The sequence below is a fragment of the Molothrus ater genome, chromosome 29 (assembly GCF_012460135.2).
Source record: "Molothrus ater isolate BHLD 08-10-18 breed brown headed cowbird chromosome 29, BPBGC_Mater_1.1, whole genome shotgun sequence".
Lineage (NCBI taxonomy): Eukaryota > Metazoa > Chordata > Aves > Passeriformes > Icteridae > Molothrus > Molothrus ater.
Window position 1 is genome coordinate 2,686,727 of NC_050506.2, and position 27,010 is coordinate 2,713,736.

Genomic DNA, 27,010 nt, shown 5'->3' on the forward strand with positions numbered 1-27,010 from the left:
CAAGCATGATGACTATTGATTTTAATTAATTAGCTGGGATGGGGCCATAAACCTCCCCCAGCAGCACAGGGGGGAGGGGTACATCCACTGTCCCCCCATGTCCTCCCGCAGGTCCCCAACGTGCCAGGGATCGTCACCAGCCTTGTGCGGTTCTGGCTCTTCCAGCGGTACAGACCAGAGCAGGACAAGCCCTACAGCCCCTGCCTGCCTGAGAGGTGCCCTCAGGAGCACCCCAACTCTGCCCTGGGCTGGCCCCACCGCTGTCCCCTTGGCCACTCCCAGTGGGACCAGGAAGGACCTCCTGCCTCCAGCCCTGCATCCTTCAGCGAAGGCCCCGGAGCTCTCAGCGAATCCTTTGGGGTACCACAAGCCCCTCAAACCCCAGGGTGGGAGGATAGATTTCCATGCCTATGGCCCTGCCTGGCAGCAGGATTTCGAGGGGCAGGGCTTTTGAGTGGCTTCCAAGGGTCCAGGTGTCACTTTTGTATGGATTCAAGTGCCTTTTAATAAATCAGAGACTTCCCAGCGCCTGCTTCTTGTACCTGCTGCAGAGGATGGTGCTGCTCAGAGGATGGTGCAGCTCTTGGCCCTGCAGCTGCTTTGGGAGCTCTTTGTGGCCAACCAGGGGGCTGCTTATGGCCATACAGGGGCTACTTTTTGGGGGAGGCTCATTCTGACACACCCTGGGCTCTGGCAAACCCTCGGTAGGCATCAGCTGTGGTGTTGGGACACAAGGGGACCCCAGGGAAGCCAGCGCTGCTCTGAGCCCCTGAGGGAGACACCCATCACAGTGTGGGGGTAAAAGTGTGGAACTGATGAGAGCAGCCACCATGGCAGGACGTGGGAATCGATGGGAATCCTTGCTAAACCCCCTTGGATTGAGCAGGCCTGGATCAAGCATCGCTGCTCTGTCAATTAATCAATTAACAGCAATGTGGAATGAAGATATTGGGCTGGTGCCTCGGTGGAGGAGCCAAATCACAGAGCAGACACCAGAGCCTTGCAGAAAGAGACCCCCACCCCATGCAGGACCCCCTCAGGACCGAGGAGCTCATCCCATGCTCCCCCACAAGGGGACCACAGGGAAGCCAGCGCTGCTCTGAGCCCCCTGAGGGAGCCACCCATCACAGTGTGGGGGTAAAAATCTCTGGAACTGAGGAGCAGCCACCATGGCAGGAACCAGGAAATTGTGGCAGCAGCTCTGGTCACAGAGAGAAACAGGAATCGATGGGAATCCTTGTAAAACCCCTGTGGATCGAGCTGGCCTGGATCAAACATCAATGCTCTGTCAATTAACCAATTAACAGAGATTTGGAATGAAGATATCGGGCTGGTGCTTCGGTGGAGGGGCCAAATCACACAGCAGACACCAGAGCCTTGCAGAAAGAGACCCCTACCCCATGCAGGACCCTCCCAGGACCAAGGAGCCTCATCCCACACTCCAGCCAGGTGACACCACTGGGATGAAGGACGCTGGCAGGAGCTGTGCTGTGCCTCTGCTGCTTGTGCACACCTCGCACACAGCCTGCAAAAATCCATACAAAGGGACAGAGCTGAGCGTGGTGCCGAGGGAAGGAGGACAAGCTCCCGGCGTGCTCTGTCTTGCCCTGTGGAGCTTGGGCTCCCCGTGCCTGCTCTGGGGACTTGGCTCAGCAGGGAAGAGCCCCCAGTTTCGGGAAAGAGCTCCCAGGCCGGCCCCACAGCCTCGGGAAAGGGCTGCCAGGCTGGCCCCACAGCCTGGGGAAAGGGCAGCTTTCTCCACTGCCACACCTTGGCTGCCAACCGGTCGCTCCGGCTGCCCCGTGCCGGGAGCGGCTGTGACGTGGCCCCTCGTGCCAGCTCCGGATGCCTCCATGCAGGGAGGAGCTGCTGCCACAAGGGCTGGGAGGAGCTCCTCGTGGCCATGAGTAGAGGCTCTGGATCGCCATGAGTAGCCCCTGCATGACCATAAGTAGGTCCTTGAAGGCCATGAGTAGAGGCTCTGGATTCCCATGAGTAGCCTGCACAGGGTCATGGGTAGCTCACAGATGGCTGTGAGAAGCCCCTGGATGACCACAAGGAGCCCCCTGGCTGGCTGTCAGTAGCTTCTGATGGCCATGTGCAGCCCTTGGATGGCCACAAGGAGCCCCAGATGGTCCTGAGCAGCCTGGCAGCAGCCCCTGGATGGCCAAAAGGAGCCCCCTGGTTAGCTGTCAGTAGCCCCTGAGGGCCACGTGTAGTCCCTGGATGGCCACAAGGAGCCCCAGGCAGTCCTGAGCAGCCTGTCAGTGGCCCCTGATGGCCAAAAGGATCCCCTGGCTGGCTCTCAGTAGCTCTGATGCCCACAAGGAGCCCACTGGCTGGCTGTCAGTAGCCCCTGATGGCCACATGTAGTCCCTGGATGGCCACAAGGAGCCCCAGGTGGTCCCAGTGGTCCTGAGTAGCCTGGCAGCAGCCCTGATGGCTGTAAGTAACCCCAGGATGGCCACAAGGAGCCCCTGGCTGTCAGTAGCCCCTGATGGCCACAAGGAGCCCCAGGTGGTCCTGAGTAGCCTGGCAGCAGCCCCTGATGGCCACAAGGAGCCCCCTGGCTGGCTGGAAGGCCACAGGTAGCCCCAGGATGGAGCTGGATTGCCATGAGTAGCCTGCAGAGAGTCATGAGTAGCCCCTGCATGAGCACAAGTAGCCACTGGATAGATGTAGCCCTTTTGAATGATCATGAGGAGCCCGTGGCTGGCTGTGAGCAGCCCCTGGTGACCCTCAGTAGCCCACACCAGGCTGTCAGTAGCCCTGCTGCGGTCCTGACCCCACCAAGGCCCCACGTGGCCAAATCCAGGGCAATGTCACCCCCCCAGCCAACCACCCATGTGCCAGTGAGGGCTCAGAGCTTCCCACTCTGCTCCCACCAGCCTTTGCTGCTCAGGAAACAGCTAATTAGCTGCTCCTGCTAATTAACCCGAGTCCTCCCTCCTGCTCCCAACTGCTCCTTTCTGCAGAGCATTCACAGCTGCTAATTAAAATCCCAAAGTCCTTTGGCTGGAGGAGCTGGTGGCTGCCAGGGCAGCAGGTTCCTGCGCACGGGGTCAGAGAGCAGGAATGGGGGTCCCCAGACAGAGCCCCCCACCCCTCCCTCTTCCCAGTGAAGCCCAGTGTGGTGCTGTGGATGGGCAGAGGAGTTGGGGGAGCTGCCCTGGAGCTGCTGGGTGGGGTGGGGGACAGCACACCACAATTTAAAGGCCGTGTCGCCTGCTCCACCCTAGCAGTCCCTCTCCTCCTTGCTGGGAACTCAGCCAGCAGGATGGGATGGGGCTCCTCCAGCTCCCACCTGCCGGGGTCAGCCACATCTGAGCTGGGAATGTGTCTGGATCCCACTTCAGAGCCAAATTCCAGAGAGCTCAGCCAGGGACAGGGGGACATGCACGGAGACCCTGCCCTTCACAGAACCCCCAAACCCTCCCTGCATACCCCAAGAGCTGAGCAATCCCCCTGGGAGAACCCAGTGGTTCCTCCAGGTGGCTTCCAGCAGCCCCCAAGGCTCTCAGTGGACCCACACGGAAATTCTTCCATTCACAGAACCCCCAAACTTTCCCTGCACACCCCAAGAGCTGAGCAATTCCCCAGGAGAACCAAAATCATCCCTCTGGGTGCCTTCCAGCAGCCCCGAGGCTCTCAGTGGACCCTCATGGAAATCCTTCCCTTCACACAACCCCCATCAGCGAGAGCTGGTAGATTCCCCAGGGAGAACCCAGTGACTCCTCCAGGTGCCTTCCAGCAGCCCCCGAGGCTCCCTGTGCCTGCACCTCCAGAGACTCCGGCCCCGTTGTGTCCTGGGTCACACACAGCACGGGCAGCACCGTCCTGGGGTCACACACAGGACAGCCAGCACTGTCCCAGGTGACACACAGCATGGCCAGCACTGTCCCAGGTCACACACAGCACTGTCCCAGGGTCACACACAGCAGAGCCAGCACCGTCCTGGGTCACACACAGCACGGCCAGAACCATCCCAGGGTCACACACAGCACTGTCCTAGGGTGACACACAGAACAGCCAGCACCGTCCGGGGTCACACACAGCACAGCCAGCACCATCCCAGGGTCACACGCAGCACCGTCCCAGGTCACACACAGCACTGTCCCAGGTCACACACAGCACGGCCAGCACCATCCCGGGGTCACACACAGCACGGTCCCGGGTCACACACAGCACGGCCAGCACCGTCCCGGGTCACACACAGCACCGTCCGGTGTCACACAGCACGGCCAGCACTGTCCCGGGCCTTTATTCGGCTCCCAGGCGCAGCCCCCGCCGCCGCAGGTCGGCCCTCGCCGCCCTGATGTGCTCCTGCAGCTCGGCCGCCGCCTCCTCGCAGTCGTTGAAGGTGGCCAGGCGGTAGCCCACGGTGGCCAGGGAGTAGCAGCCGAAGGCCACGAGCAGGTAGACGGGCAGCGGCAGCAGCGCCTGGCGGAGCGGGGCCGGCGGCTGCAGCCCCGGCGGGGCCAGAGCCAGTGCGGCCCAGGCCGAGCCCAGCAGGGCCAATCCGCAGAGCCACTGCGTCAGCTTGGTCATGGCGGCCTGAGGGGAGAGGAGAGTGGGAGAGCCGTGAGAGGAGCAGGGGAGAAAACGGGAGAGGGGCAGAGAAAGAAGGAGCGGGGAACCGGGAGAGACGGAGCGCCCCGCACCGGGCCCAGCTCCCCCGGGGCCTCCTGACCCCAATTGGAGCGCGGCCCCAAACCCCCCTGGGCCTCCACCCGCCGGACCGAGCCCTCCCCAAAGACCCAGAACCCGGACAAGGACAAGGACAAGGACACGGACCGGGACCCGGGCCCTGCCCCACCCCCACCTGGCTCGGTCCCGCTCCCGGTGCCGGTCCCGCTCCCCGCCCGGCGCAGTGATGACGTCACTGTAGCGCCGCGCGCGCGAGGGCTGCCGGGAATCGTAGTTCGGCGGAGCGGCGGCGGAGCGCGCCCCCTGCTGGCGGGGCACGGCACCACCGGGAGCCCTCCCGGAGCCCCGGTGCGGCCCCGCTGCCGGTGCGGCAGGAAGCGCCGGGCTTTGTGGGCCGCAGCCGGGGCCGCAGGAAGCATCTGGTTTCCTCTACGTCCGGTCGGAGGGGGTGCCAGGGAGCCGGCGTGGGAGCGAGTCCTGCCCGTCCTCCCACGGCTGCGGGAACCGCGCCGTTCCCACCCTCCCCCCCCACAACCGGGCAGCCCCGGTGCCCCCCCGGTGTCGTGCGGAGGGCACAGACGGGTCTGTGATGCCCTGCCAAGGGCAGCATCCTGAGCTGTGCCAGCACAGCCGGGGCTGGACCCCCACAGCCCCCTGCCCACTCCAGTCTGCTCCAATCCTGGCTCTGCTGGGATCTTCCTCCCTGGCAGGTCCGGGCACACAGGGTGCCAGCAGCACATCTCCCACCTTTGGCCACCTCTGGGCAACCCAAAACCTACCCCAGGCTCCCCCCAGGCTCCAGGGCCACTTCCAGCCACACTGGCACACAGCAGGGCCAGGAGCTGGGCTGGCAGCTGGCACAGGGGACAAGCAGCTACAAAGAAATGGCTTTATTGGGCAGGGGGGGGTCCCGGATCGGCCACAGGGAGGGGGCTGCCCCAGGAAGGGGCAGCAGGACATCAATTTCTCTTCCTGCCCTTGCCAACAGCCTTGGCAGGAGGAGCGACGGGCGCTGTGGACTGGTAGAGAGTGGAGGAGATCTTGTTGATGTAGTAGAGACCCACCATGGAGAAGATGAGGCTACAGGGGCAGAAGGGCAGAGGCTGCTCAGCTGCTGGGGGCAGCAACATGCCAGGTTCACCCCAACACCTTTCCCCTGGGTCCCATTCCCTGCCTTTCCTAAAACAACAATTTCCCCCTGGATCCCACTGTGCTGCCCTTCTTAAACACTTTCCCCTTGGATCCCACTGTGCTGCCCTTCTTAAACACTTTCCCACTGGATCCCACTCTCCTGCCCCTCCTAAACACCCTCCCTTGGATCCCACTCCCCTGCCCTTCCCAAACCTACACTTTCTCCTTGGATCCCATTCTCCTGCCCTTCCCAAACACCCTCCCTTGGATCCCACTGTGCTGCCCTTCCTAAACCAACAATTTCCCCTTGGATCGCATTCCCCTGCCCTTTCTAAACCCACATTTTCTCCTTGAATCTCACCCTCCTGCCCTTCCTGAACCAATTTCCCCTCAGATCCCACTCTCCTGCCCTCCCCACCAGCCCCCTGATGCTCCCTGCTCAGCCTCCTGCCCCCCTCCCAGTGTCCCCCGTGCCCCCTCAGTGTCCCCTTGGTCACTCCCACCCCCCAGGGCACCTCTGGACCTACCAGGTGGTCACACAGACCCTGTGGATGAGGCCAGAGGCGAACAGGGCCAGCAAGAGGCAGGTGAGGACTGTGGAGAACCAGGAGACACACGGTGCTGCAGGGCTGCCCTTGGCGATGGAGGGGCAGCAGAATTTCCCCCAGACCCCAGAAAAAGCTCAAGAGGAGCTGCCACAGTTGCAGGGCAGGGCTGGGACTGTCCAGTGCCACTGCTGGGGCACCCCCAGCCCTTTGGTCACCCCCGTGTCCCCCAACACTCACTCTCAGGGAATATCTTGGCCTGGAAGCCCTTCCCAAAGATGAGGTTCTCCAGGTTGTTGAAGGCCTGGGTGTGGAGTTAAGGCACACAACGGGATCCTGCTGCCCCCATTTCCCATCCTCCCTGACCTCTGCAGGGAAGGGCCCTCTCGAGGGTGTGAGGGACAGTTTGGGGGTGCAATGGGTGCAATGGGGGGCGGGGGGATGTAATGGGGAGGGCATCAGGCCCAGTTTGGGGGTGCAGTGAGGGCCATAAAGGTTGTAATAGGGGGAGGCACCATGCCCAGTTTGGAGGTGCAATGGGGCCCATAGGGGTGCAATGGGGAGGGTACCAAGGCCAGTTTGGGGGTCAATGGGTGCAATGGGGGGGGTGTAATGGAGAGGGAATCAGGCCCAGTTTGGGGGTGCAGTGAGAGCCAAAGGGGGTGTAATGGGGGGAGGGTATTAGGCCCAGTTTGGGGGTGCAATGGGGGCCAAAGGGGGTGCAATGGGGAGGGCACCAGGGCCAGTTTGGGTGTGCAGTGAGTGACAAAGGGGTGCAATGTGGGGAGGGCACCAGGCTCAGTTTGGGGGTGCAATGGGGAGGACAACAGGCCCAGTTTGGGGGTGCAGTGAGGGCCAAAGGAGGGTGTAATGGGGAGGGCACCAAGGCCAGTTTGGGGGTGCAATGGGGAGAGCACCAGGGCAGTTTGGGGGTGCAGAGAGGGTCACAGGGGGTGTAATGGGGAGGGCATCAGGCCCAGTTTGGGGGTGCAATGGGGGCCAAAGAGGTGAAATAGGAGGAAGGCACCAGGCCCAGTTTGGGGGTGCAGTGAGGACCAAAGGGGTGAAATGGGGCACCAAGGCCAGTTTGGGGGTGCAGTGAGGAAGGCAGTGGGGGGGCGCTATGGGGGCTGCTCCCCACCACCCCTGTGCTCCCGTTCCCAGCCCACCATCCCCTGCAGCCCCTCCGGTGTCCCCGGGATGCCGTGAGGGAGCAGACGAAGAGCGCCGAGCCCAGCAGCCCGCCCTGGATGGTGAGCCACTCGGTGGAGGCCAGCTGCCGGCTGTACATCTGCATCCCTGCGAACAGCAGCAGCGACAGCAGCGACGACAGCGCCAGCGACGTGCCCGTGCCTACGGCTGAGTCCCGGGGCCGCCTCAGCACCGGCACCGGGGCTGAGCTCAGGGCCGTGCTGTGCCCCCCTTCCCCCAGCCCAGCTTCTCCGCAGCTCCCGTTAACCCCGTTATCCCCGTGCCCCCAATACCCTCCTGTGCCATCACACCTCCATTCCCTGTTCTCGTTACCCCCGGCCCCGGTACCCCCCGCTCCCGTTAACCCCGTTATCCCCGTGCCCCCACTACCCTCCTGCCCTGCCACATCTCCATTCTCCTCTCTTCATTGCCCCCCATTCCCGTTAACCCCGTTATCCCCAAACACCCTCCTGTGCCATCACACCTCCATTCCCTCTCTCTCCCCTCTGCCCCCCCCCCGTTACCCCCGTGCCCCGGTACCGCCCGTTCCCCCTCCTTTCCCGTACCCCCGCTATCCCCGATACTCCTCCCGCCTCGGTTACCCCCGTTACGCCCCCGTTACGCCTCCATTACCCCTCGTGCCCCCGGCACTCCCATCACCACCCCAGTCTCCGTGCCCCCCCCATTCCCCCCGTTCCCCCCCGTGCCCCTCCCGTTACCCATGGTGCCCCCAGCCCGTCCCGGTGCCGTTCCCGGTGCCGCCGTTCCGCGCATGCGCACTCCGCCCGCTCGCAGGAGGGACACGGCAGCAGCGCCCGGGGCGCTCCACTGCGCATGCGCGGAAGGCCCCGCCCCTCTCAGCGCGCCCCCCCTGGCGGCCGGGAGTGGCACTGCAAGTCCGCGCCGTCCCGGAGCGCCCTCTGGCGCCGGGGACGGGAACAGCGCGGGGACGGGACCCCTGCACCGAGCACCGGCCTCGGTACCGGCACCGGGCCCCCCCTCGGGAACGCCCCCGGGAGCATCGCCGGTACCGGTGCCTTGTTCATCCGGCCCGCAGCCCGCCCCCGGCGCCGCTCCTCGAGTGTCGCTCCTCGGGGGATGCCCGGGGGTACGGGGAGAGCATCCCCGCGCCGCTCCCCCCCATCCCACACCGGTGCCGCCCCTCCGGTGTCTCCACCGCCCTCCGGTGCCGGCGGGGCGGGCGCCGCCGAGCATGCGCGCCGCCGCCCCCCGCCCTCCCCCCGGCTCCGCCGCTCCCTGCAACACACCGGGGCGATCGCGGCCGCCGCTGCTGCCGCCGCCGCCGCAGGCACGGGCGCGGGTAGCGGAGCCATGGCCGAGGGCGAGGACCTGCAGACCTTTACCTCCATCATGGACGCGCTCGTCCGCATCAGCGTGAGCGGCCGCGGTGGCGGCGGGGGGGCGGACAGGGGTCCTCCGGGACCGGGTCGCCGTGGCAACGCGGCGGGGACTGGGGGGGAGGGCGATGCCCTTGAGGGGTGGGCGGGCAGCGGACCCGCACCCCGACTCACCGCAGCGACCCCCGGGCATCCCCCGGCATCGGGACCCCCCCACACCCAGTCGTGGTCGAGCCAGGAGCACCGGGTGCCGAGAGGGCGGCCCCATCCCGGCCCCGGTCTTGGTGCCCAGCCCGGTCCTGGCGCCGGTCCCAGGGCTCTGCTGTGGGTCCAGCTCCAGTCCCCATCCCAGCCCCCATCGCCATCCTGGCCCCCATCTCCCTTTCCATCCCAGTTCCAATCCCACACCCATCCCAGTCCCCATCCCCATCCCAGCCCTGGGCCTAATCCTGGCGCTATTCCCAGTGCTGGTCCTCATCCCCATCCCAGCCACCATCCCAGCCCTGGGCCCATCCTGGTACTGATCCCAGTAGTGGCCCCCATCCCCATTGCACTGCCAGTCCTGATACTGGTCTGATCCTGGGCACAGCCCCAATCCCATCCCCACACCAGGCCTGGGTCCCATCCGGGTTCTGATCCCAGTCCTGGTGCTGATTCTGCCCATGCTGCTGCTCCCAGGCCTGATCCTGGCTCTGATGCTGGTCCCTGTCCTCATCATCCCCCCATCCCTGCTCCTGCTCCTGGCTCTGGTGCTGCTCCCAGGCCTGATCCTGACCCTGCTGTGATCCCAGCCTCAGCCCCCAGCCTCATCCCAGTGCTGATCCTGGTTCTGACCGTGCTGCTGCCCCCAGGCCTGATCCTGGCTTTGATGCTGGTCCTGGTGCCAGTGCTGGCCCCAGTCCTGGTCCTGCTGTGGCCCCAATTTCCACCCCCAGTCCAGCCCTGGGTTTCATCCTGCTGCTGGCCCTGACTTCCAGGCCTCATCCTGGCCATGATGCTGGTCCCAGCCCTCACCCCTATCCCAGTGCTGCTCCTGACACTGGCCCTGGTCCTGGCTGTGGTTCCAATGCTGGCCCTGATCTCGGCCCTGCTGCTGATCCCAGCTCCATTCCTCATCTCAGTGGCAGCCCTGATCCTCATCCTGCTGCTGCTCCTGGTGTTTGTCCTCATCCCATCCCTGGTGCTGGTCCCAGGCCCATTGTTGCCCTGATGATGGTCCCAGTCCTTGTCTCCATCCCAGCCCGGTTCCCAGTACTGGTCCTGATCCTGATACTTGCCCTGGTGTTAATTCCAGGCCCTGGTGCTTATCCCAGCCCTGATGTTGATCCTGGCCAAGGTGCTGGTCCTGGCCCTGGCCCTAGTGCTAGTCCCAGGCCCTGATTCTGATTTCAGCCCTGATGTTGGTCTTGGCCCTGATCCTGGTCCTGGTGCTGATCTCAGCCCTGATGCTGATCCTGGTCCTGATCCTGGCCCTGGTGCTGGTCCTGGCCCTGGTGCTGGTCCTGGCCCTGGTGCTGCTCCCAGGCCCTGATCCCAGCCATCGTGCTAATCTCAGTCCTGGTGCTGATCCTGGTCCTGGTGCTGGTCTCAGCCCTGGTCTCAACCCTGATGCTGATCTTGGCCCTGCTGCTGGTCCTGGCCCTGGTGCTGGCCCTGGCCCTGATCCTGGTCCTGGTCTCAGCCCTGATCCTGCTCCTGGCCCTGGCCCTGGCCCTGATGCTGATCTCAGCCCTGATTCTGGTCCTGGTTCTGGTCCTGATTCTGGCCCTGATCCTGGCCCTGATGCTGATCTCAGCCCTGATTCTGGCCCTGGTCCTGGCCCTGATGCTGATCTCAGCCCCGGTGCTGGTCCCATCTGGTCCAGCCCCGCTGTCCCCAGCGGGTGACGCCCCCCTCTCTCCGCAGACCAGCATGAAGAACATGGAGCGGGAGCTGGTGTGCCCGGTGTGCAAGGAGATGTACAAGCAGCCGCTGGCCCTGCCCTGCACCCACAACGTGTGCCACGTGTGTGCCAGCGAGGTGCTGCTGCAGCACGGCCACCTGTACTGCGACCCCACCTCCGAGCCCACCTCGCCCGCCGCCACCCCCTCCACCCGCAGCCCCCGCCTGGGCCGCAGGGCTGTCCCCAAACCCGACCGGCTGGACCGCCTCCTCAAGTCAGGTGGGGCTGGAGGGGCTGGCAGGAGGGACAGCAAGGGGACAGGGATGGCTGGAGACAGCGGGGAAGGCTGAGGGGGTGGGGACAGGGAGGGGTTTGGTACAGCCAGAGGGGATGGGGACAGTGATGGCTGGAGGGGTTTGGGACAGCCAGAGGGGATGGGGACAGCTGGAGGGGACAGGGATGGATGGAGGAGAGGGGGATGGCTGGAGGGGACAGGGATGGCTGGAGGGGACAGGGATGGCTGGAGAGGATGGGGACAGGGATGACTGGAGAGGACAGGGATGGCTGGAGAGGATGAGGACAGAGATGGCTGGAAGGCACAGGGATGGATGGATGGATGGATGGATGGATGGATGGATGGATGGATGGATGGATGGATGGATGGATGGATGGATGGATGAGAAGTGAATGACTGGAGGGGATGGCAATAGGAATAGTAACAACAGAGGGGGTGAGGATGGCAGGAAAGGACGGGGACAGGGACGGCTGGAGAGGTTGGGAGCAGGGACAACAGGAAGGGACGGAGGTGAGGATGGGGCTTTTTGCCCTGCTGACCCCCATCCCCTCCTCCCTCCCACAGGCTTTGGCACCTACCCGGGGCGCAAGCGGGGCGCCGTGCACCCGCAGACCGTCAGCTTCCCGTGCCCCGCCTGCCAGCGGGACGTGGACCTGGGCGAGCGGGGCCTGGGCAGCCTCTTCCGCAACCTGACCCTGGAGCGGGTGGTGGAGCGCTACCGGCAGACCATCAACATCAGCGCCGCCATCATGTGCCAGTTCTGCAAGCCCCCGCAGCTGGAGGCCACCAAGGGCTGCACAGAGTGCAAGTCCAGCTTCTGCAATGAGTGCTTCAAGCTCTACCACCCCTGGGGCACGCAGAAAGCCCAGCATGAGCCCACGCCCCCCACCCTCACCTTCCGCCCCAAGGTGGGTCCTCCTGCCCGCCTTAATCCTCTTGATTAAGGCTGAGAGGGTTGGGATTGTTCAGCCTGGAGAGGAGAAACTTTGGGATCACCAAATTGTGGCCTTCTGGTGTCTGAAGGGAGCTTTTGAAAGGATGGGGCAAGTCTGTTTACAAGAGCCTGGAGTGACAGGATAAAGGGCATTAGATTCAGATTGAGAGAGAGTAAGTTTAAGTTAGAAATTAGGAAAAAATTCTTGTAGTGAGGGTGGTGTGGTCCTGGGAGAAGTTGCCTGTGGAAGCCAAGATGGGGCTCTTAGCAATGGGGTCTGGTTGAGGATGTCCCTGCCCATGTCAGGCGGGTTAGAACAAGATGATCTTCAAGGTCCCCTTCCAACCCCAACCATTCTGTGATGCTGAGATCTGGGGTGCAGGGGTGGGACTCTCGAGGGTGGAGGGAGGTGCAGAGCCCTGCTGAGCCCTGCTGTGCTCGTGCAGGGGCTGATGTGCCCGGAGCACAAGGAGGAGGTGACTCACTACTGCAAGACCTGCCAGCGGCTGGTGTGCCAGCTCTGCCGCGTGCGCCGCACCCACACCAGCCACAAGATCACCCCGGTGCTCAGCGCCTACCAGGCCCTCAGGGTAAGGGCTCCTGGGGCCAGGCTGGGGCTCTGTGGGGAATTGGGGGCACCACAGAGCCCCAGTGCAGATGAGGGGTGTGGGGCGAGGGCTGCTGGCACCACATCTCATCACCTTCCTGCAGGAGAAGCTGACGAAGAGCCTCGCCTACATCCTGAGCAGCCAGGACACGGTGCAGACCCAGATTGCTGAGCTGGAGGAGACAGTGAAGCACACAGAGGTAAGGGCAGAGGGTGCCCATCTGTCCCTGAGTTGTCCCTAGGCAGGAGTGGCACAGCCACCCCGGTCCCCTCTGATCCCAGGAGGTGCCACACGCTGACCCTGCCATGCCTGTGCCCGGCAGGTAAACGGCTCACAGGCCAAGGAAGAGGTGTCCCAGCTGATCCAGGGGCTCTGTGCCATGCTGGAGGAGAAGCGGGCCACGCTGCTGCAGGCCATCGAGGAGTGCCAGCAGGAGCGGCTGGCCAGCCTGCACGGCCAGATCCGGGAGCACCAGGCCATGCTGGAGAACTCGGGCATGGTGGGCTATGCCCAGGAGGTGCTGAAGGAGACTGACCACCCCTGCTTTGTCCAGGCTGCCAAGCAGCTGCACAACAGGTACTGGGCTGCGGGCACAGGGCTGCTGGGGGCGTTGGGACCCTCTGGTGCTCAAGGTGCCACCCTGACATCCCCGCTCTCCTATGCTGCAGGATCCTCAGGGCCACCGATTCGCTGCAGAGCTTCCGTCCTGCAGCCAACGCCTCCTTCAGCCACTTCCAGCTGGATGTCAGCAGGGAGCTGAAGCTGCTCACTGACCTGGCCTTCATCCGAGGTAAAGGCACCGGGACCCGGGCACCGGCTGTGCCCCGTGCCGAGGCACAGCCCCTGCGGGCAGAGCGGGTCCCTGCCCGCCTCGGAGCTGCAGCTCAGCCACGGCTGCCCAGGGCTGCTCGCGGATCTGCCGGTGCCCCCTCCCCGTCAGGGACAGCCCCCGCCCCAGCAGCCCCCAGAGATACCCCTGCCCTGCCCTGTGCCAGGGCGTCCGGGCCAGGGGCAGGCAGGCAGGGCCATGGTGCCAGGTGAGGGCAGCAGCAGTGCCGCGGGGTGAGTACGGAGCTGCCCCCGCTGCCGGGCAGGCGCTTCCCGCAGGGCAGGAGCCGCGTGGCCCTGCCAGACCCGCTGGCGACACGTTTCAGACCTGCTTCTACCTCTCTTTGTTTATAGGCTGCGGCCGCTGCCGAGGCGTCACCGAAGTAACTGAGGCAAGTCACACCCCTGCCCCAGAGCCGCCCCGCTCTCTCTTCCCATCCCTCCATCCCGCTCCCGTCCCTGGCCCCGCTCCGCCACCATCCTCCATCCCCGTCCTGCCCGCCGGCGCTGGCAGCCGGTTGGCTCTGCCTCCTCCATCTGCCGCCGCTCCTCCTGCCCTCCCGCCCCCTCTCGCCACATTTCCATCCCCATCCTCACCCCATTTCCGTCCCCCTCGCGCCCCATTTCTGTCCCACTCCTTGCTCCATTTCCATCCCTTTCTTGCCCCATTTCTGCCCCCTCTCACCCCATTTCCATCCCCCTCGCGCCCCATTTCTGTCCCACTCCTTGCTCCGTTTCCATCCCCTTCCTTGCTCCATTTCTGCCCTGTCTCACCCCATTTCCATCCCCTCTTGCCCTGTTTCCATTTTCTTCCTCGCCCCATTTCTGTTCAGCTCTCACCCCACTTCTGTCCACATCCTCACCTCACTTCTGTCCCATTCGTCATCCAATTTTCTGCCCCCTCCTCATTCCATTTCTGCTCTCCCTTGCCCCATTTCAACCCCATCCTTGCCCTTTTCCCACTTCTTCTCATCCCGTTTCCATTCCCCCACTCTCAATTTCCATCCCAGTCTCACCCCATTTCCATCCCAGTCTCGCCCCATTTCCATCCTCTTCCTCATGCCATTTTCATTCTCTCCTTGCCCCATTTCCACCCCTCTCCTTGTTCATCTTTCTTCCCCCTCTTGTCCCATTTCCATTCCCTTCCTTGCCCCATATTTGTCCCCCCTTCACTCCATTTATGTCCACATTCCTCCCCTGTTTATTTTCCCGTCTGCACCCTGCAGACAAGAGAGACGTTCTCTCCCCCTTTCAACCCATTTCCATCCTCTTCCTCGCTCTATTTCCACCCCTCTCCTCATCCCATTTCCTTCCCCCCTCACCCCATTCCCATCTGCCTCCTCACCCCAATTCCATCCTGCTGACCCCATTTCTTTTCCTTTCTGCATCCCATTCCCACCTTGTCCTTGCCCCATTGTTGCCCCATGTCCATTCTCCTTCTCTCTGTATTTCCATCTTACTCTCACCCCATTTCTGTCCTCTTCCTCTCCCATCTCCATCCCTCTCCTTGCCCTATTTCTACCTTCCTCACCATCCAGTTTCCTTTCTCTTCCTTGCCCCATTCCCATCCTTTCCTTACCCCTCTCCCACCTGCCACCCTTCATCTCCCCTCCCCACCCTGCCTCTGTTCCTGCCAGTACCTTCTACCACCCTCCATTCCCATCTCCTCCTCCTCCTCCTCCTCCTCCTCCTCTCCTGCTGCCTCCATTCTCTCTCTCTCTCTCTTTTTCTCTCTCTCTCCTCCCTCCTGACTTGCACTCAGCCTGTCTGGTCCCTGGAGCCCCACAGCAGCAGCTCCTCTGTCTCCCTGACTCTCGCTCTCCTCCGGTGCCGACACACGGTCCTCCGCAGTCAGACCCCTCTAGACTCCGCTGGTTGTGCGTCCGTCCGTCCGTCCGTCCGGAATCCCGGAATGCCCCCTCCCTGCGTCCGGCTGCCTCCCTGCCCGCGGGGTGGGGGATGCTGCCTGACGCCCGCTGCCGCCTCTCCCCGCAGCGCCCGAGGCCCCCGTCATCGACACGCAGCGCACCTACACCTACGACCAGATCTTCCTGTGCTGGCGGCTGCCGCAGCACTCGCCGCCCGCCTGGCACTACACCGTGGAGTTCCGCAAGACCGACGCCAAGGCCAAGGGGCTGAAGCTGTGGCAGCGGCGGGAGGAGGTCAGGGGCACCTGCGCCCTCGTCGAGTACCTGGACACCGACAGTGTCTACGTGCTCAGGGTGAAGGGCTACAACAAGGCAGGCTTTGGGGACTACAGCGAGGACATCTACCTGCACACGCCGCCCGCCCCAGGTGAGAGGCGATGCGATCACATCGGGGTCACCAATTGTCACCAAAGGGCTAGCACCTGCCAGCCCCAGGTGAGAGGGGATGCAATCACATCGGGGTCACCAATTGTCACCAAAGGGGTATCACCCACCCGCCCCAGGTGAGAGGAGATGGGATCACGTCGGGGTCACCAATTGTCACCAAAAGGGTATCGCCTGCCCACCCCAGGTGAGAGGGGATGGGATCATGTCGGGGTCACCAATTGTCACCAAAAGGGGCATCACCCACCCACCCCAGGTGAGAGGGGATGGGATCACATCAGGGTCACCAATTGTCACCAAAGGGGTATCACCTGCCAGCCCCAGGTGAGAGGGGATGGGGTCACGTCGGGGTCACCAATTGTCACCAAAGGGGTACTGGAGACAGACAAAGGTGATATAGAGACTCCATCATCAGAAGGCATGAAAAAAAGCACGTTATTATTAGAAATCTACAGTTCTTATAGAAACAATGGTGGACCTAAGACCTGATTGGCCTTTAGGAATCTTCTCTCACCTGTTGGTCAAGAAGGGACAGCTCCCTCTTGTAAACATCTTTGACAAACAGAGATTGGCTGCTAGGTGCAGAGATTGAGATAACAATTGTTTTAATTCTTTCTCTGAGCTTTCTCACAGCTTCCCAGGAAAATCCTGGGAGAACTATGTCTCTCTCTGTTCAGAGGATACCTGACTACCACAGATGGGTGCTTGGATCAACGCGGGGCGCCCCGCTGTGCTGTGCTGCTCACCTTTCTCCTCTTTGTCTGCTCCCCACAGTCCTCAACTTCTTCCTGGACAACCGCTGGGGCTTCAACCGGGACCGGCTGGCCATCAGCAAGGACCAGCGCGCAGTGCGCAGCGTGCCCGGCATCCCCATGCTCTTCGCCGCCGAGCGCCTGATGACCAGCTGCCACCTGTCCATCGACCTGGTCATCGGCGACGTGGCCATCACCCAGGGCAAGAGCTACTGGGCCTGCTGCGTGGACCCCAGCTCCTACCTGGTCAAGGTGGGCGTGGGGCTGGAGAGCAAGCTGCAGGAGTGGTTCCAGGTGCCACAGGATGTGGTGAGCCCCAGGTGAGCTTGGGGGGTGCAGGGTTTGTTCCTACCTCCCCACCAGGGTGTCAGGGGGCTCCTGGAGGGGACATCTCTCCACTGGGCCCAGAACAAACTCCTTCAGCACTGCTGGGGAGTCCCATGGGCAGCCAGTCCAGCCAGGGGGGCTGCTGGGTGCTGAGGCACCTTCTCAGATGGGTATTGGAGCTGGATCCCTGCACCTGGGTACTCTGCATGGCAGGTGGAGGGGCCACAGGTGGGGCAGGGCCCTCCTGGGTGGGTGCCTGTCCCTGGAGGCGTGGGGGGATCTCCAGCCTGTCCCGTGGGAGGACTCACCTGACCCCTCTCCACAGGTATGACCCCGACAGTGGCCACGACAGCGGGGCAGAGGACACAACGGTGGAGGCGCCTCCTCCCTACGCCTTCCTCACCATCGGCATGGGCAAGATCCTGCTGTCCCACGGCTCGGCCCTCACGTCCCGCGACCCCAACGGCTGCACCGTGCCCCTGCCCCCACGCATTGGCATCTGCCTGGACTACGAGCAGGGCAAGGTGAGCTTCTACGACGCCGTGTCCTTCCGCGAGCTCTGGGAGTGCGGCGTGGACTGCTCGGGGCCCGTCTGCCCCGCCTTCTGCTTCATCGGAGGCGGGGCCCTGCACCTCCAGGAGCTGGTGGCCAACAAGCAGGAGAGGAAAGTGACCATTGGGAACTTTGCCAAGCTGGACTGAGCCACACCCATGGTCCCCACATGCCCCCGGGCACCCTGCGAGCACCAGGGGGACACAAGTGGACAGGGAGCAGAGCAGAGCAGAGCAGGGGTGACCCCAGCCCTGCCACCACTGGGGACAGGCCAGGTGTTTGTTTTGTGGGATGGGGGGACTGGGACAGCTTTGCCGTCCCCTCCTCACTCTGTCTGCCTGCCCCTGGCTCCAGCCAGCCCCAGGCTGCTCTGGGCTGGGGCTGTGGGCAGGGCTGGCAGAGGGTCAGCCCTGGAGATGGGTCAGGGAGGGGGACAGGGCTGCGCAGGGAGGGGGGTGGAAGGTGACAGTGGGGTGACAGTGCAGGGGAGAGGCTGGGTGCTGGTTGGGGTGGGGGAGGCAGCTGGGGTGGGGGAGAGGGAGGTGGGGGGAGGCTGGGCTGGAACAAGGTGTGAAGATGTTTTGTAAAATGGCTCATTTTCAACGTGGATCATCTGGCTGCAGCCAGGCACAGCCCCTGCACACAGCCAGCGTGGGGTTCCTCCCGTGGGCTGCTGGGCACCTCAGTGCCTGCCGCCTGCTCTGCCCTGTCCTTGGGGAGCAACGTGCCTGGCCAGCCCTGCACGTGGCCTCAGGGCCACACTTGGCTCCCGTTACACCTCTGGGTGCCCAACCCATGGCCGGGGTGGGCTGGGCCTGCAGGGTCTGGATCTGACCCGCCAGGGAGCCCCAGTGCTGTGGGGGCTGTGCCAACAGTCCCACACCGGGGTCTGTCCAAGCTGCTGTCATTTCTCCTGGGTTCTGTTACAACAAACGCTGTATTTTCATGGTTTCCTACAATAAACTGCAATGCCAGACTCGTCCAGAGCCTCCCTGGCACAGGGGGGCCATGGGACTGAGCTGTGCAGGGGGCCAGACTGTGCATGGGGGCAGGCTGCCAAGGGACATGGGGAGCTGGGTCTGGGTTGGCTGGGAGGGTCACAGGGCTCTGGGGTCAAGGGCTATAGGGTCATGGGGCTGTGGAGTCATGGATTTGTGGGGTGGGTCACAGGGCTATGGGGTCTCAGGGCTATGGGGTCTCAGGGCTGTGGGGTCTCAGGGCTGTGGGGTCTCAGGGCTATGGGGTCTCAGGGCCGTGTGGTCACAGGGCTGTGGGGTAGCAGGGCTATGGGGTAGCAGGGTTGTGGGGTCTCAGGGCTGTGGGGTCTCAGAGCTGTGGGGTCTCAGGGCCACGTGGTCACAGGGCTGTGGGGTAGCAGGTCTATGGGGTCTCAGGGCTATGGGGTCTCAGGGCTGTGGGGTCTCAGAGCTGTGGGGTCTCAGGGCCATGTGGTCACAGGGCTGTGGGGTAGCAGGGCTATGGGGTCTCAGGGCTATGGGGTCTCAGGGCCATGTGGTCACAGGGCCGTTGGGTAGCAGGGCTATGGTGCTGGGCTGGCCATGGGCCCATGAGAGCAGGCTGTCCAGAGGCACGTGTCCAGAGGCGTGCACGGGACCGGGGCCATGGGGCCGGGCTGTCCCTTGGGCCATGGCCAGCAGGTGCCAACCCTGCCCAGCCCGGGCAGTGCTGACGTGTCAGGTCCTGCCCGTGCTCTGCCTGGCCACATGGTCACTGCCACCCCATCAGAGGGGGCTCCTGGAGGGGACACTCTCCACTGGGCCCAGAACAAACTCCTTCAGCATTGCTGGGGAATCCCATGGGCGGCCAGTCCAGCCAGGGGAGCTGCTGGGTGCTGAGGCACCTTCTCAGATGGGTATTGGAGCTGGATCCCCCCACCTGGGTACTCTGCATGGCAGGTGGAGGGGCCACAGGCGGGGCAGGGCCCCCCTGGGTGGGTGCCTGTCCCTGGAGTTCCCAGCCCCTGAGCTGGAAGGGGAGGGGGCCACAGGGCTGAGCTCTCTGTGAGCAGGCAACTCTTTGTAGGGACCAGCCCTTCAAATCAGGCCCCTGTTCTGATCCCTGAGCTGGGGGGGCTGGGAGGGGAAGCAGCAGTGCCAGGCACACCCCATCCCCTTTGGGGCTCTGTCCTAAGCACAGACCCCATATCCAGCTGGCAGAGAGGATCTGGGGGTGGGGGGTGCTCCACTGTGCCAGACCCCCCCCCCATCAGTGCACCCCCCCCAGCATCTCAGGGAGCCCCCTGTGCTCCAGAGACCCCCCCAGCCCCTTGCCTGCACCCCAGCCCGGCTCTGATAGCTCCAGCACGTGCCAGGGTTCCTGGGCTCCTGGCACAGCCACGGGCCCCACCCAGAGCCCACATTCTGTGGCCCAGGGCTCCATCAGCTGCCCAGTGCTGGGCTGCTCCTGGGGCTGTTCCCAGCCAAGCCCTGGCTCCGTGCCTGCCACCACATGGGCTTTTCTTTGGGGAAGGGTTGGTTTCCTTGTTTTTCTGCCTTTTCAGCGGTTGCCAAAACACTCCCAGTGCCCAGGAACAGGCCCAGCTCAAACTGGAGCTGCCAGGGGGCCACCAGGGATGGCTGCTCCCAAGGTTTGTGCCCTGCTGCTGCCACACAGCCTCTTCTTCCAGCACCCCCGGAGCCTTTTTGAGGCTCACTGAGTGTTTGGAAGAGCCTGAGCCCGCAGGGGAGGGGAGCAGGACATGCTGCAGGCAGCCAGGGACACACGTGCAGCTGGACATTCCACCTGTGCAGCCACGGGGAAAGCGGGCACGTCAAACCAGACACGTTAAATCACGAGCAGAAACTGCCAGGAGGGGTGGGAGGGACGGGGTCTGGCAGGACATGTCACACACATCCAGAGGCGTGCAGGGACCAGGGACACGGTGACACCCCCAGCACCAAGCCCAGGAGTGCCTGCAATGGGAAACAAGAGCCACCACCCAAGCCCAGGCCACCTATGTGGGTGACAGCCCTGTCCCAGAGAAGCCCCCCTGGCACATGGCTGCCCCCATCCTTTTATTTGAACTGTGATAAATACACCCCAGCCGAGGAGCTGCCACCCCGCCGGGCCGAGCCCGGCACCAACACCCCGCAAACAGAGATATTTATGTAAAATAACACCACAAAAAGAGCCATGGAATCGCAGGGGGAGCACCAGCCCCGTCCTCCGCCCCCCGGCACGGAGCAGGGTTGCAAAGCCAAGCGAGTGCGGGGACCGTGGGCTGTGCGGGACCCTCCCTCCCTCCCTCCCGGCCGCCGATCTCCGTTCATGCCGTTCTGTCATGTGCACGAATCCGGCTGCTCCAGAACCATCCGGCTCCCGCTGCCCACGGCCGAGCAGCACCGGGGGATGTGCCCGGGGCCGGTGCTGCCCTCCCGGGAGTGGGGGGCTGCGGCCGCCCCCTCCCCTCGGCAGCCGCCCTCCTTCCAGCGATCCCTTCAGAGGTTGTCGGAGCCGGCGGCGGGGTTGGTGTAGGTGAAGGTGCCGGCCCTCGTGGTGCTGCCTCCGGCCACCTTCGGGGCAGGAAAGGTGAGAGGGGGTGTCAGGACTGGGCTGAGCCCCCACCCCGGGGCAGCCGAGTGAGACCTGCACCCTCTCCATGGCCACTATGGGCAAGCAAAAATCACATCCTCCCACCGTGAGGGGCACAGGAAGACCTGCACCCTCTCCACGGCCACTGTGGACAAGCAAAAATTGCATTCTCCCATCATGGTGGGCACAGGAAGATCTGCACTCTCTCCATGCCCACTGTGGGCAAGCAAAAATCTCATCCTCCCACCGTGATGGGCACAGGAAGACCTGCACCCTCTCCATGACCACTATGGGCAAGCAAAAATCGCATCCTCCCACTGTGATGGGATACTACCCCCACCCATGGGCACTGCGGGCACCCTGGGCCCCCGCCCATGGGCACTGCGGGCACCCTGGGCCCCCAGGGACACCCCTCCCCGTGCGCAGGAGCCGCGGTGGCCCCGGCCGTGTTCCCGCACGATAAGCCGGCCTGGCGAGTGCGAAGGTAAATATTTACCCAGGCCCCTGGTATTTGCTCAGGGTGAGCTGCTCTCAGGGAGCCGGAGCAGCTGGACACGGCCCCCGCCCACAGCCCCGCCTGGGGGGAGCACAGGGCGGCCCCCCGTGCCCAGCATCGCCTTGGAGAGCCCTCTGTGTCTCTGGCAGCTCCCGGCGCCGCAGCAGCAGCTCCAGCTGCAGTTTGGGAGCTGCCGGTGCGGGATGAGGGATGCTGGCTGCGGGAATCGCCTCCTCAGCTCCCCCGCCTCAATCAGCTCTGCGGTGCCCCAGCGCTGCTCCCCACCCACGGCAGAGGATGCGGGAGGCCTGAGGGTGCGGCTGGGACACAGCAGAGCAGGAGAAGGGGCAGGGTGGGCAGGCAGCGAGCCCCCTGCTGCCGGCCACAGCGAGAGGCTGCCCAAGGTCGCCGGGAGCTCCCCGGAGCCGGGCCGGGTCTGCCCGCGCCGGCCGCTGCTCCAGCCAGGCGTGAATGTTCCACTCACCTCCCGGCGGGGCCGGCGAGGGACGAGCTCCCCGCGCAGCCGTCCCTGCCCTGCCATCCCTGTCCCTGCCCTGCCATCCCTGTCCCTACCCTGCCATCCCTGTCCCTGCCATCTCTGTCCCTGCAATCTCCATCCCTGCCTTGCCATCCCTGTCCCTGCCCCTGCCATCCCTGTCCCTGTCCCTGCTATCCCTGTCCCTGCCATCTCTGTCCCTGCCATTCCATCTCCATCCCTGCCCTGCCATCACCTCCCAATAACCCAGGGACCCCAGCCATTCACCCAGGGATGCCCCCCTGCTCTCTGGGAGCCCTCAGGTGTGGGGCTCTGGCTCTCACCTGGCTGTAGGGGTTGGCTTTGCTGTTGGGGGACACGTAGCGCCCGTGGCTCTGGTACTGCAGGTACTCAGCCATGGGGTGGTAGGAATCCTTCTGGCTGAGCAGGTCCAGCTTCCCTCGGCTCTTCCGGCGGCAGCTGCAGGTGGACTTGGGGAGAGAGAGGGGTCAGAGCTTGGCTGGTGTGGGGACAGGGACAGGGCACCAAGCAGCAGAGTGCAGGTGAGGACTGGGGTGGGGATGGGGCCTCACCATCAGGAGGAGACAGGTGAAGATGGTGAACAGCAGCAGGATGCTGACCAGGACCAACAGAGCGATGGCCCAGTCCGGGATCATGGGTGCTGGAGCTGGGGATATCACTGCTGCAGAGCCTGAAAGGAGCAGAGCTGTGTGTGCACCACAGGCAGAGCTGGGACAGAGCCCTGAGAGGTCCCTGGGATAGGACACCAGGGTCTGAGCCCTCCTGCATGGGATCCTGCCTGACACAGGCACTGGGAATGTGCACTGGCCCCACCCTCTGCAAGCCCCAAGCCCATCACAGCACCAAGCAGGGCCCCTGCCTCAACCAGGACAGGGCAATGCTTCTGGAGCCCCCCAAGTTCCCCCAGGCTCCACCCCCGTCCCTCCCCAGCCTCTCACTTTGGATGCTGTCCAGCTGCAGGCCCATGATGAAGCCATTCTGGTCCAGGCTCTTCCTCAGGCGCTGCTCAGCAGCGTCGGCAGTGACGGCATTGCTTCCGTTCCCAAACACGAGGGTGGACTGGACCTCCACTGAGCCTTGGCTGCACGGGAGGAGGCATCAGCACCCAGACTGCCCCCTGAGGGGGTGCAAACCAGGGGGATACACTGCAGAACACCTCACTGGTGCTGCTGCTGCTCACCTGTACTGCAGCTCGCTGCACCCGGTGTAGGTCTGCGTGCCCATGCAGCCCGCGCAGCCAAAGACGTGTTGGAACTGGAAGGAAGCATTGAGGTCATGGCCACCTCCCCACAGACACAGACACCCCTGTTTCCTGTCTCCATGCAGAGCTGGCAGAATGGATGCTCCAGGTGCTTCCATGGGAAGCCCCAAATTGAGGGGGCTCCTTCCCAGCACAGCCCAGGGCCTCTGCTGGTGGGACTGGGACTCACCATGGTCAGGACAGTGCGGCTCAGGCTCCTGTACTCCTGTGACGCTGGGTCACGCAGGCTCTCATTGAAGCTCCTGTTGATGATACGGAAGGACAGCGGGACACGGACGAGCAGCTGGGCAGCAGGCAGCTGGGCTGAGGTTTTGCTGGGCTTGGGACCACCCTGGGTGGGAGCTGTGCTGCCCTCAGATGTTATCTGGGTGGGAAAGACCTGAGCACTGGTGCTCCCGTTGCCTTTGGTGCTGCCGTGCATGGTGGTGGGAGCAGCAGAGCTGCTGTTGGTGCCGAGGTGGGGGGCCCAGCCGCTGCTGTTTGAGGTGACATTGGCACGGGGGATGGCTGGGCTGCTGGGGACAGGCACCACAGTGCCATTGGATGTGGCATTGCTTGTGGAGTGGTTGCCAAACTGGAAGTTCGTGGTGTTTGTGCCAGGGAATGCAGTGGCATAGGGGAAGACAGAGGTTTGGGGCCGGCTGGCCCGTGTGCTTTTGGGGAATATATTTGGCAACCAGGTGGTGGTGCTGGTTTCCGTGGTCATCTCCACGGTGGTTGTTTCAGTGGTTTCCATCTCCATGGTTGTCTCGGTGGTCATGGCACTGGTACCTGGAGGAAACCCCTGGAGTCAATGCCTGCAGCCCAATCAGGGAAGGTTTCACCCAAAACAGCTCATCAGCTGGGCACTGTGGGCAGCACCACAACCCCCAGCAGCCAACAGCCAGCTGCCGTTGCCCACGAGGCTAAGGAGACCTTCAGAACACCCCACATCGGGCACTTGTGGCACCACCAAGGGTCCAGGTGGAGCTGGCTGGGCGCTGACACCTGCGCCATGCCCAGCCTTGCAAACCCTGGGGTGTCCCTGCCATGCTGGGGGCTCAGGCACGCCACCCAATAAAGCCCCCCTTGCTGTGGGTGACAGGCTGGGGTGCCCTCGCGCCCTCCAGTCCTGCCTGGCCTGGCTGGGGGCCAGTACAGGCAGCTCCCGGGCAGGTTCCCAGCGGGGTCCGGGTGCTCACCGGGACACACCTGCATTCCAGCCCGCGAGCCCCGGGCACAGCCTGCTCCGGCTGGTCCCGGCACAGCCCGGCCCTTGGCCGAGCTGTGGACACGGCAGAGGGGCCGTGCCCTGAGCCCCCAGGTACCAACACACCTGGGCACGACCAGCCTGGGGCGCTGCACCCCAGAGCCAGAACAGGGACAACGTCCCTGCTGCCAGGATGCTGCCAGTTCCAGTATCCCCCGGTCCCCACGTTGATAGAGACCCCACTCTGCTCCCCCTGCCCCTCACCTGTGCCCAGCCCCTCACCTGTGCCCAGCACCAGCAGCAGCAGGAGGACAGGGAACGCCATGGGGCTTGTCCGGGGGGTGCCGGCGCCTCTCAGGGCTCGGCAGCGGCTGCTCTCCCGTTAGCTGGTGGCACACGCCTCAACCCAGGGATCCGGAACTGGCAGCTCGGCAGCGGCCCGAGCTTTATAGAGCACCTGGAGCAGGTGGGGAGGCCCCGCCCCGCCGCCGGCTCCAGGCGGGGGGGTCGTTCTGCCCCGCTTGGCACAGGGGTGCCACGGCGCCCATGGGGTCCCCGCAGCATCAGCCCCCCAGGTTGGGTCTCTCACGCTTGCCCGGGTCGGGGAGACCCCGCTGGCAGCGTCCCCGTTCCTCGGGCAGACCCAGCCGCGGTGGGCACAGGACGGGACAGCAGCCGGGCATCCTGGGGCAGGGGCGGGAGCAGCATCTGCCGGGCTCCCTGCGCGGAGCCACCGACCTGGTGAGGGGCACGGGGGGGGGACACGGAGTCCCCCAGCCCCTCGTGCAGGGGGGGCCTCATCCTCTGGCTCAGCCCAGGGTTAATCATTAGCGGCTGGTCATCGCCTCGCCCTACACTCAAATAAACACTGACCCCCCCGAAACGCTTACGCAGGTACAGCCCAGGGCCCCACCACATCCCAGTACCTCCCAGTAAGCTCCCTCCAGGTAGCAGGGCCCCCCCAGCAGGCACAAACCCCCATCCCCAGTCAGGACACGGGTGATGCCAGGTGCCAGTGCCCCACCCCAGAGGTAACGGGCACCGCCCGTGCCTGGGCACAGGTGACATGTGCTCCTGGCATGGATGGGCATCAAAAGCTACTGGTCCCACTCTGCCCCTGCCCTGCAGAAATTCCTGATCCGTGGGAGAGCCCCAGTCTCTCAGCAGGGTGCTGATTCCTGTGGGGGTCCCAGTTCCTGGGGAGGTCATGGTTGGGGTCTCCACACTTGGCTCCTGGCCAGCCTCATGTGAGGCCAAAGTGCCACCCCAGCCACACCAAAGGCGAGGTGGTGCTGAGAAGGGGAGCAGAGAGGGGGACCCTGCATTCTGCAGTGATTGAGGGCAAGGGATGGATGTGCAGGTGGGGTGGGACCCCGCAGCACTCTGCTCCCCCCACAGCAGCCACAGCCTGGGCAAGCCAGGCCACGTGCAGGCAGCTGCAGGCAGGATGCAGGCAGCACCTCTGGGCAAACATTTCCTTCCCAAAAGGCCTCAGCACAGGAATGGCTCTCCCCGTGCAGTGATGCTGACCCCTGCTACCCTCTGCTCCAGCCCTAATCCCTCTCCCCACGCAGCTCTGGGGGCTTTCCCCTGAGCCAGCCATCCCCCCAGAGTGAGGGCTGCACTTTTCCTCCTGCAGACACCCACAGAGGACTGTGTGGGGGGCTGAGGGGCAGGAGGGTCCCAGCAACTCCTCTCACTCACCAGCCCTGGGAGCAGGGGCCATGTGCCCACCCTGTCCATGCCCAGTGGGTTCCATGTGCCCACCCTGTCCATGCCCAGTGCATCCGTGCGTCCACCTTGTCCATATCTTGTGGGTCTGTGTGTCCAGCCTGTCCATGCCCAGTGGATTCTCTGTGTCCAGCCTGTCTGTGTCCAGTGTGTCCAGCCCGTCTGTGCCCGGTGTGTCCATGTGTCCGTGCCCGGTGTGTCCCATGTGCCCAGCCTGTCCGTGCCCGGTGTGCCCGGTGTGTCCGTGTGTCCGTACCCGGTGTGTCCCATGTGCCCAGCCTGTCTGTGCCCGGTGTGTCCATGTGTCCGTGCCCGGTGTGTCCCATGTGCCCAGCCTGTCCGTGCCCGGTGTGTCCGTGTGTCCGTGCCCGGTGTGTCCCGTGTGTCCAGCCTGTCTGTGCCCGGTGTGTCCGTGTGTCCGTGCCCGGTGTGTGCCGTGTGTCCAGCCTGTCTGTGCCCGGTGTGTCCGTGTGTCCGTGCCCGGTGGTCCCGACTCTCCCCGTCCCCGCCCCGCGCGTGCCCGGCCCGGGCCGGTGGTCCCGAACCTGCGGCGCCCCCTGGCGGGCACAGCCCCGCACGACGCTCCCGCCGCGCACCGGGACCGGGATCAGAACCGGGACCGGGACCGGGAGGGGAAAGGGGACCTCTACTGGAGTGAAACCGGGAGGGAGACAGAGACTGGGACTGGAGCGAGAGCGGAACCGCTGCTGGGAACAGATCGGGAGCAGCATCGGGAGACGAGTGCAGTAATGCAGAGCGGGAGTGAGACCGATACTGGAGCGAAACGGGAGCGGGACTAGGAGAGGGAGCAGGAGAGGAGCGGGACCGCAGCGGGAATGGAACCGGGAACGGTACCGGACCGGGATCGGAGAGGGAGCAGAAGAAGGACCGGAACAGGAACG

At 64.3% G+C, this 27,010-nt stretch overlaps 4 protein-coding genes across 5 annotated transcripts; 1 reads left to right on the forward strand and 3 right to left on the reverse strand.

Moving 5' to 3' along the window:
* Positions 1-4,245: 4,245 nt before the first annotated feature.
* LOC118696121 (dolichol-phosphate mannosyltransferase subunit 3-like) lies at positions 4,246-4,947 on the reverse strand. The gene is made up of 2 exons (XM_036398070.2): positions 4,823-4,947; positions 4,246-4,554 (listed from the first exon to the last, which is right to left on the reverse strand). The coding sequence occupies exon 2, from the start codon at positions 4,546-4,548 to the stop codon at positions 4,261-4,263; it is 288 nt and encodes a 95-aa protein (XP_036253963.1). The 5' UTR covers positions 4,549-4,554; positions 4,823-4,947; the 3' UTR covers positions 4,246-4,260.
* A 575-nt stretch (positions 4,948-5,522) lies between these two features.
* Positions 5,523-8,338, reverse strand: LOC118696095 (keratinocyte-associated protein 2). Its single transcript, XM_036398035.2, has 5 exons — positions 8,234-8,338; positions 7,528-7,682; positions 6,564-6,627; positions 6,306-6,372; positions 5,523-5,727 (listed from the first exon to the last, which is right to left on the reverse strand). Exons 1-5 carry the CDS (start codon positions 8,286-8,288, stop codon positions 5,607-5,609), a joined length of 462 nt encoding a protein of 153 aa, XP_036253928.1. The 5' UTR covers positions 8,289-8,338; the 3' UTR covers positions 5,523-5,606.
* A 416-nt stretch (positions 8,339-8,754) lies between these two features.
* LOC118696153 (tripartite motif-containing protein 46-like) lies at positions 8,755-17,808 on the forward strand. Of its 2 annotated transcripts, XM_036398130.2 has the most exons (10): positions 8,755-8,909; positions 10,778-11,033; positions 11,614-11,957; positions 12,430-12,573; positions 12,695-12,790; positions 12,914-13,167; positions 13,260-13,381; positions 15,415-15,714; positions 16,506-16,803; positions 17,136-17,808. In XM_036398130.2, the coding sequence occupies exons 1-10, from the start codon at positions 8,847-8,849 to the stop codon at positions 17,509-17,511; spliced, it is 2,253 nt and encodes a 750-aa protein (XP_036254023.1). In that variant the 5' UTR covers positions 8,755-8,846; the 3' UTR covers positions 17,512-17,808. The 2 variants fall into 2 exon arrangements, with proteins under 2 accessions (XP_036254023.1, XP_036254022.2); XM_036398129.2 differs by lacking the exon at positions 8,755-8,909 and having other exon boundaries at positions 10,457-11,033.
* A 2,531-nt stretch (positions 17,809-20,339) lies between these two features.
* Positions 20,340-25,130, reverse strand: LOC118696115 (mucin-1-like). The gene is made up of 7 exons (XM_036398057.2): positions 24,660-25,130; positions 23,358-23,959; positions 23,108-23,181; positions 22,866-23,008; positions 22,479-22,597; positions 22,230-22,376; positions 20,340-20,895 (listed from the first exon to the last, which is right to left on the reverse strand). The coding sequence occupies exons 1-7, from the start codon at positions 24,700-24,702 to the stop codon at positions 20,821-20,823; spliced, it is 1,203 nt and encodes a 400-aa protein (XP_036253950.1). The 5' UTR covers positions 24,703-25,130; the 3' UTR covers positions 20,340-20,820.
* Between the last annotated feature and the right edge of the window lie 1,880 nt (positions 25,131-27,010).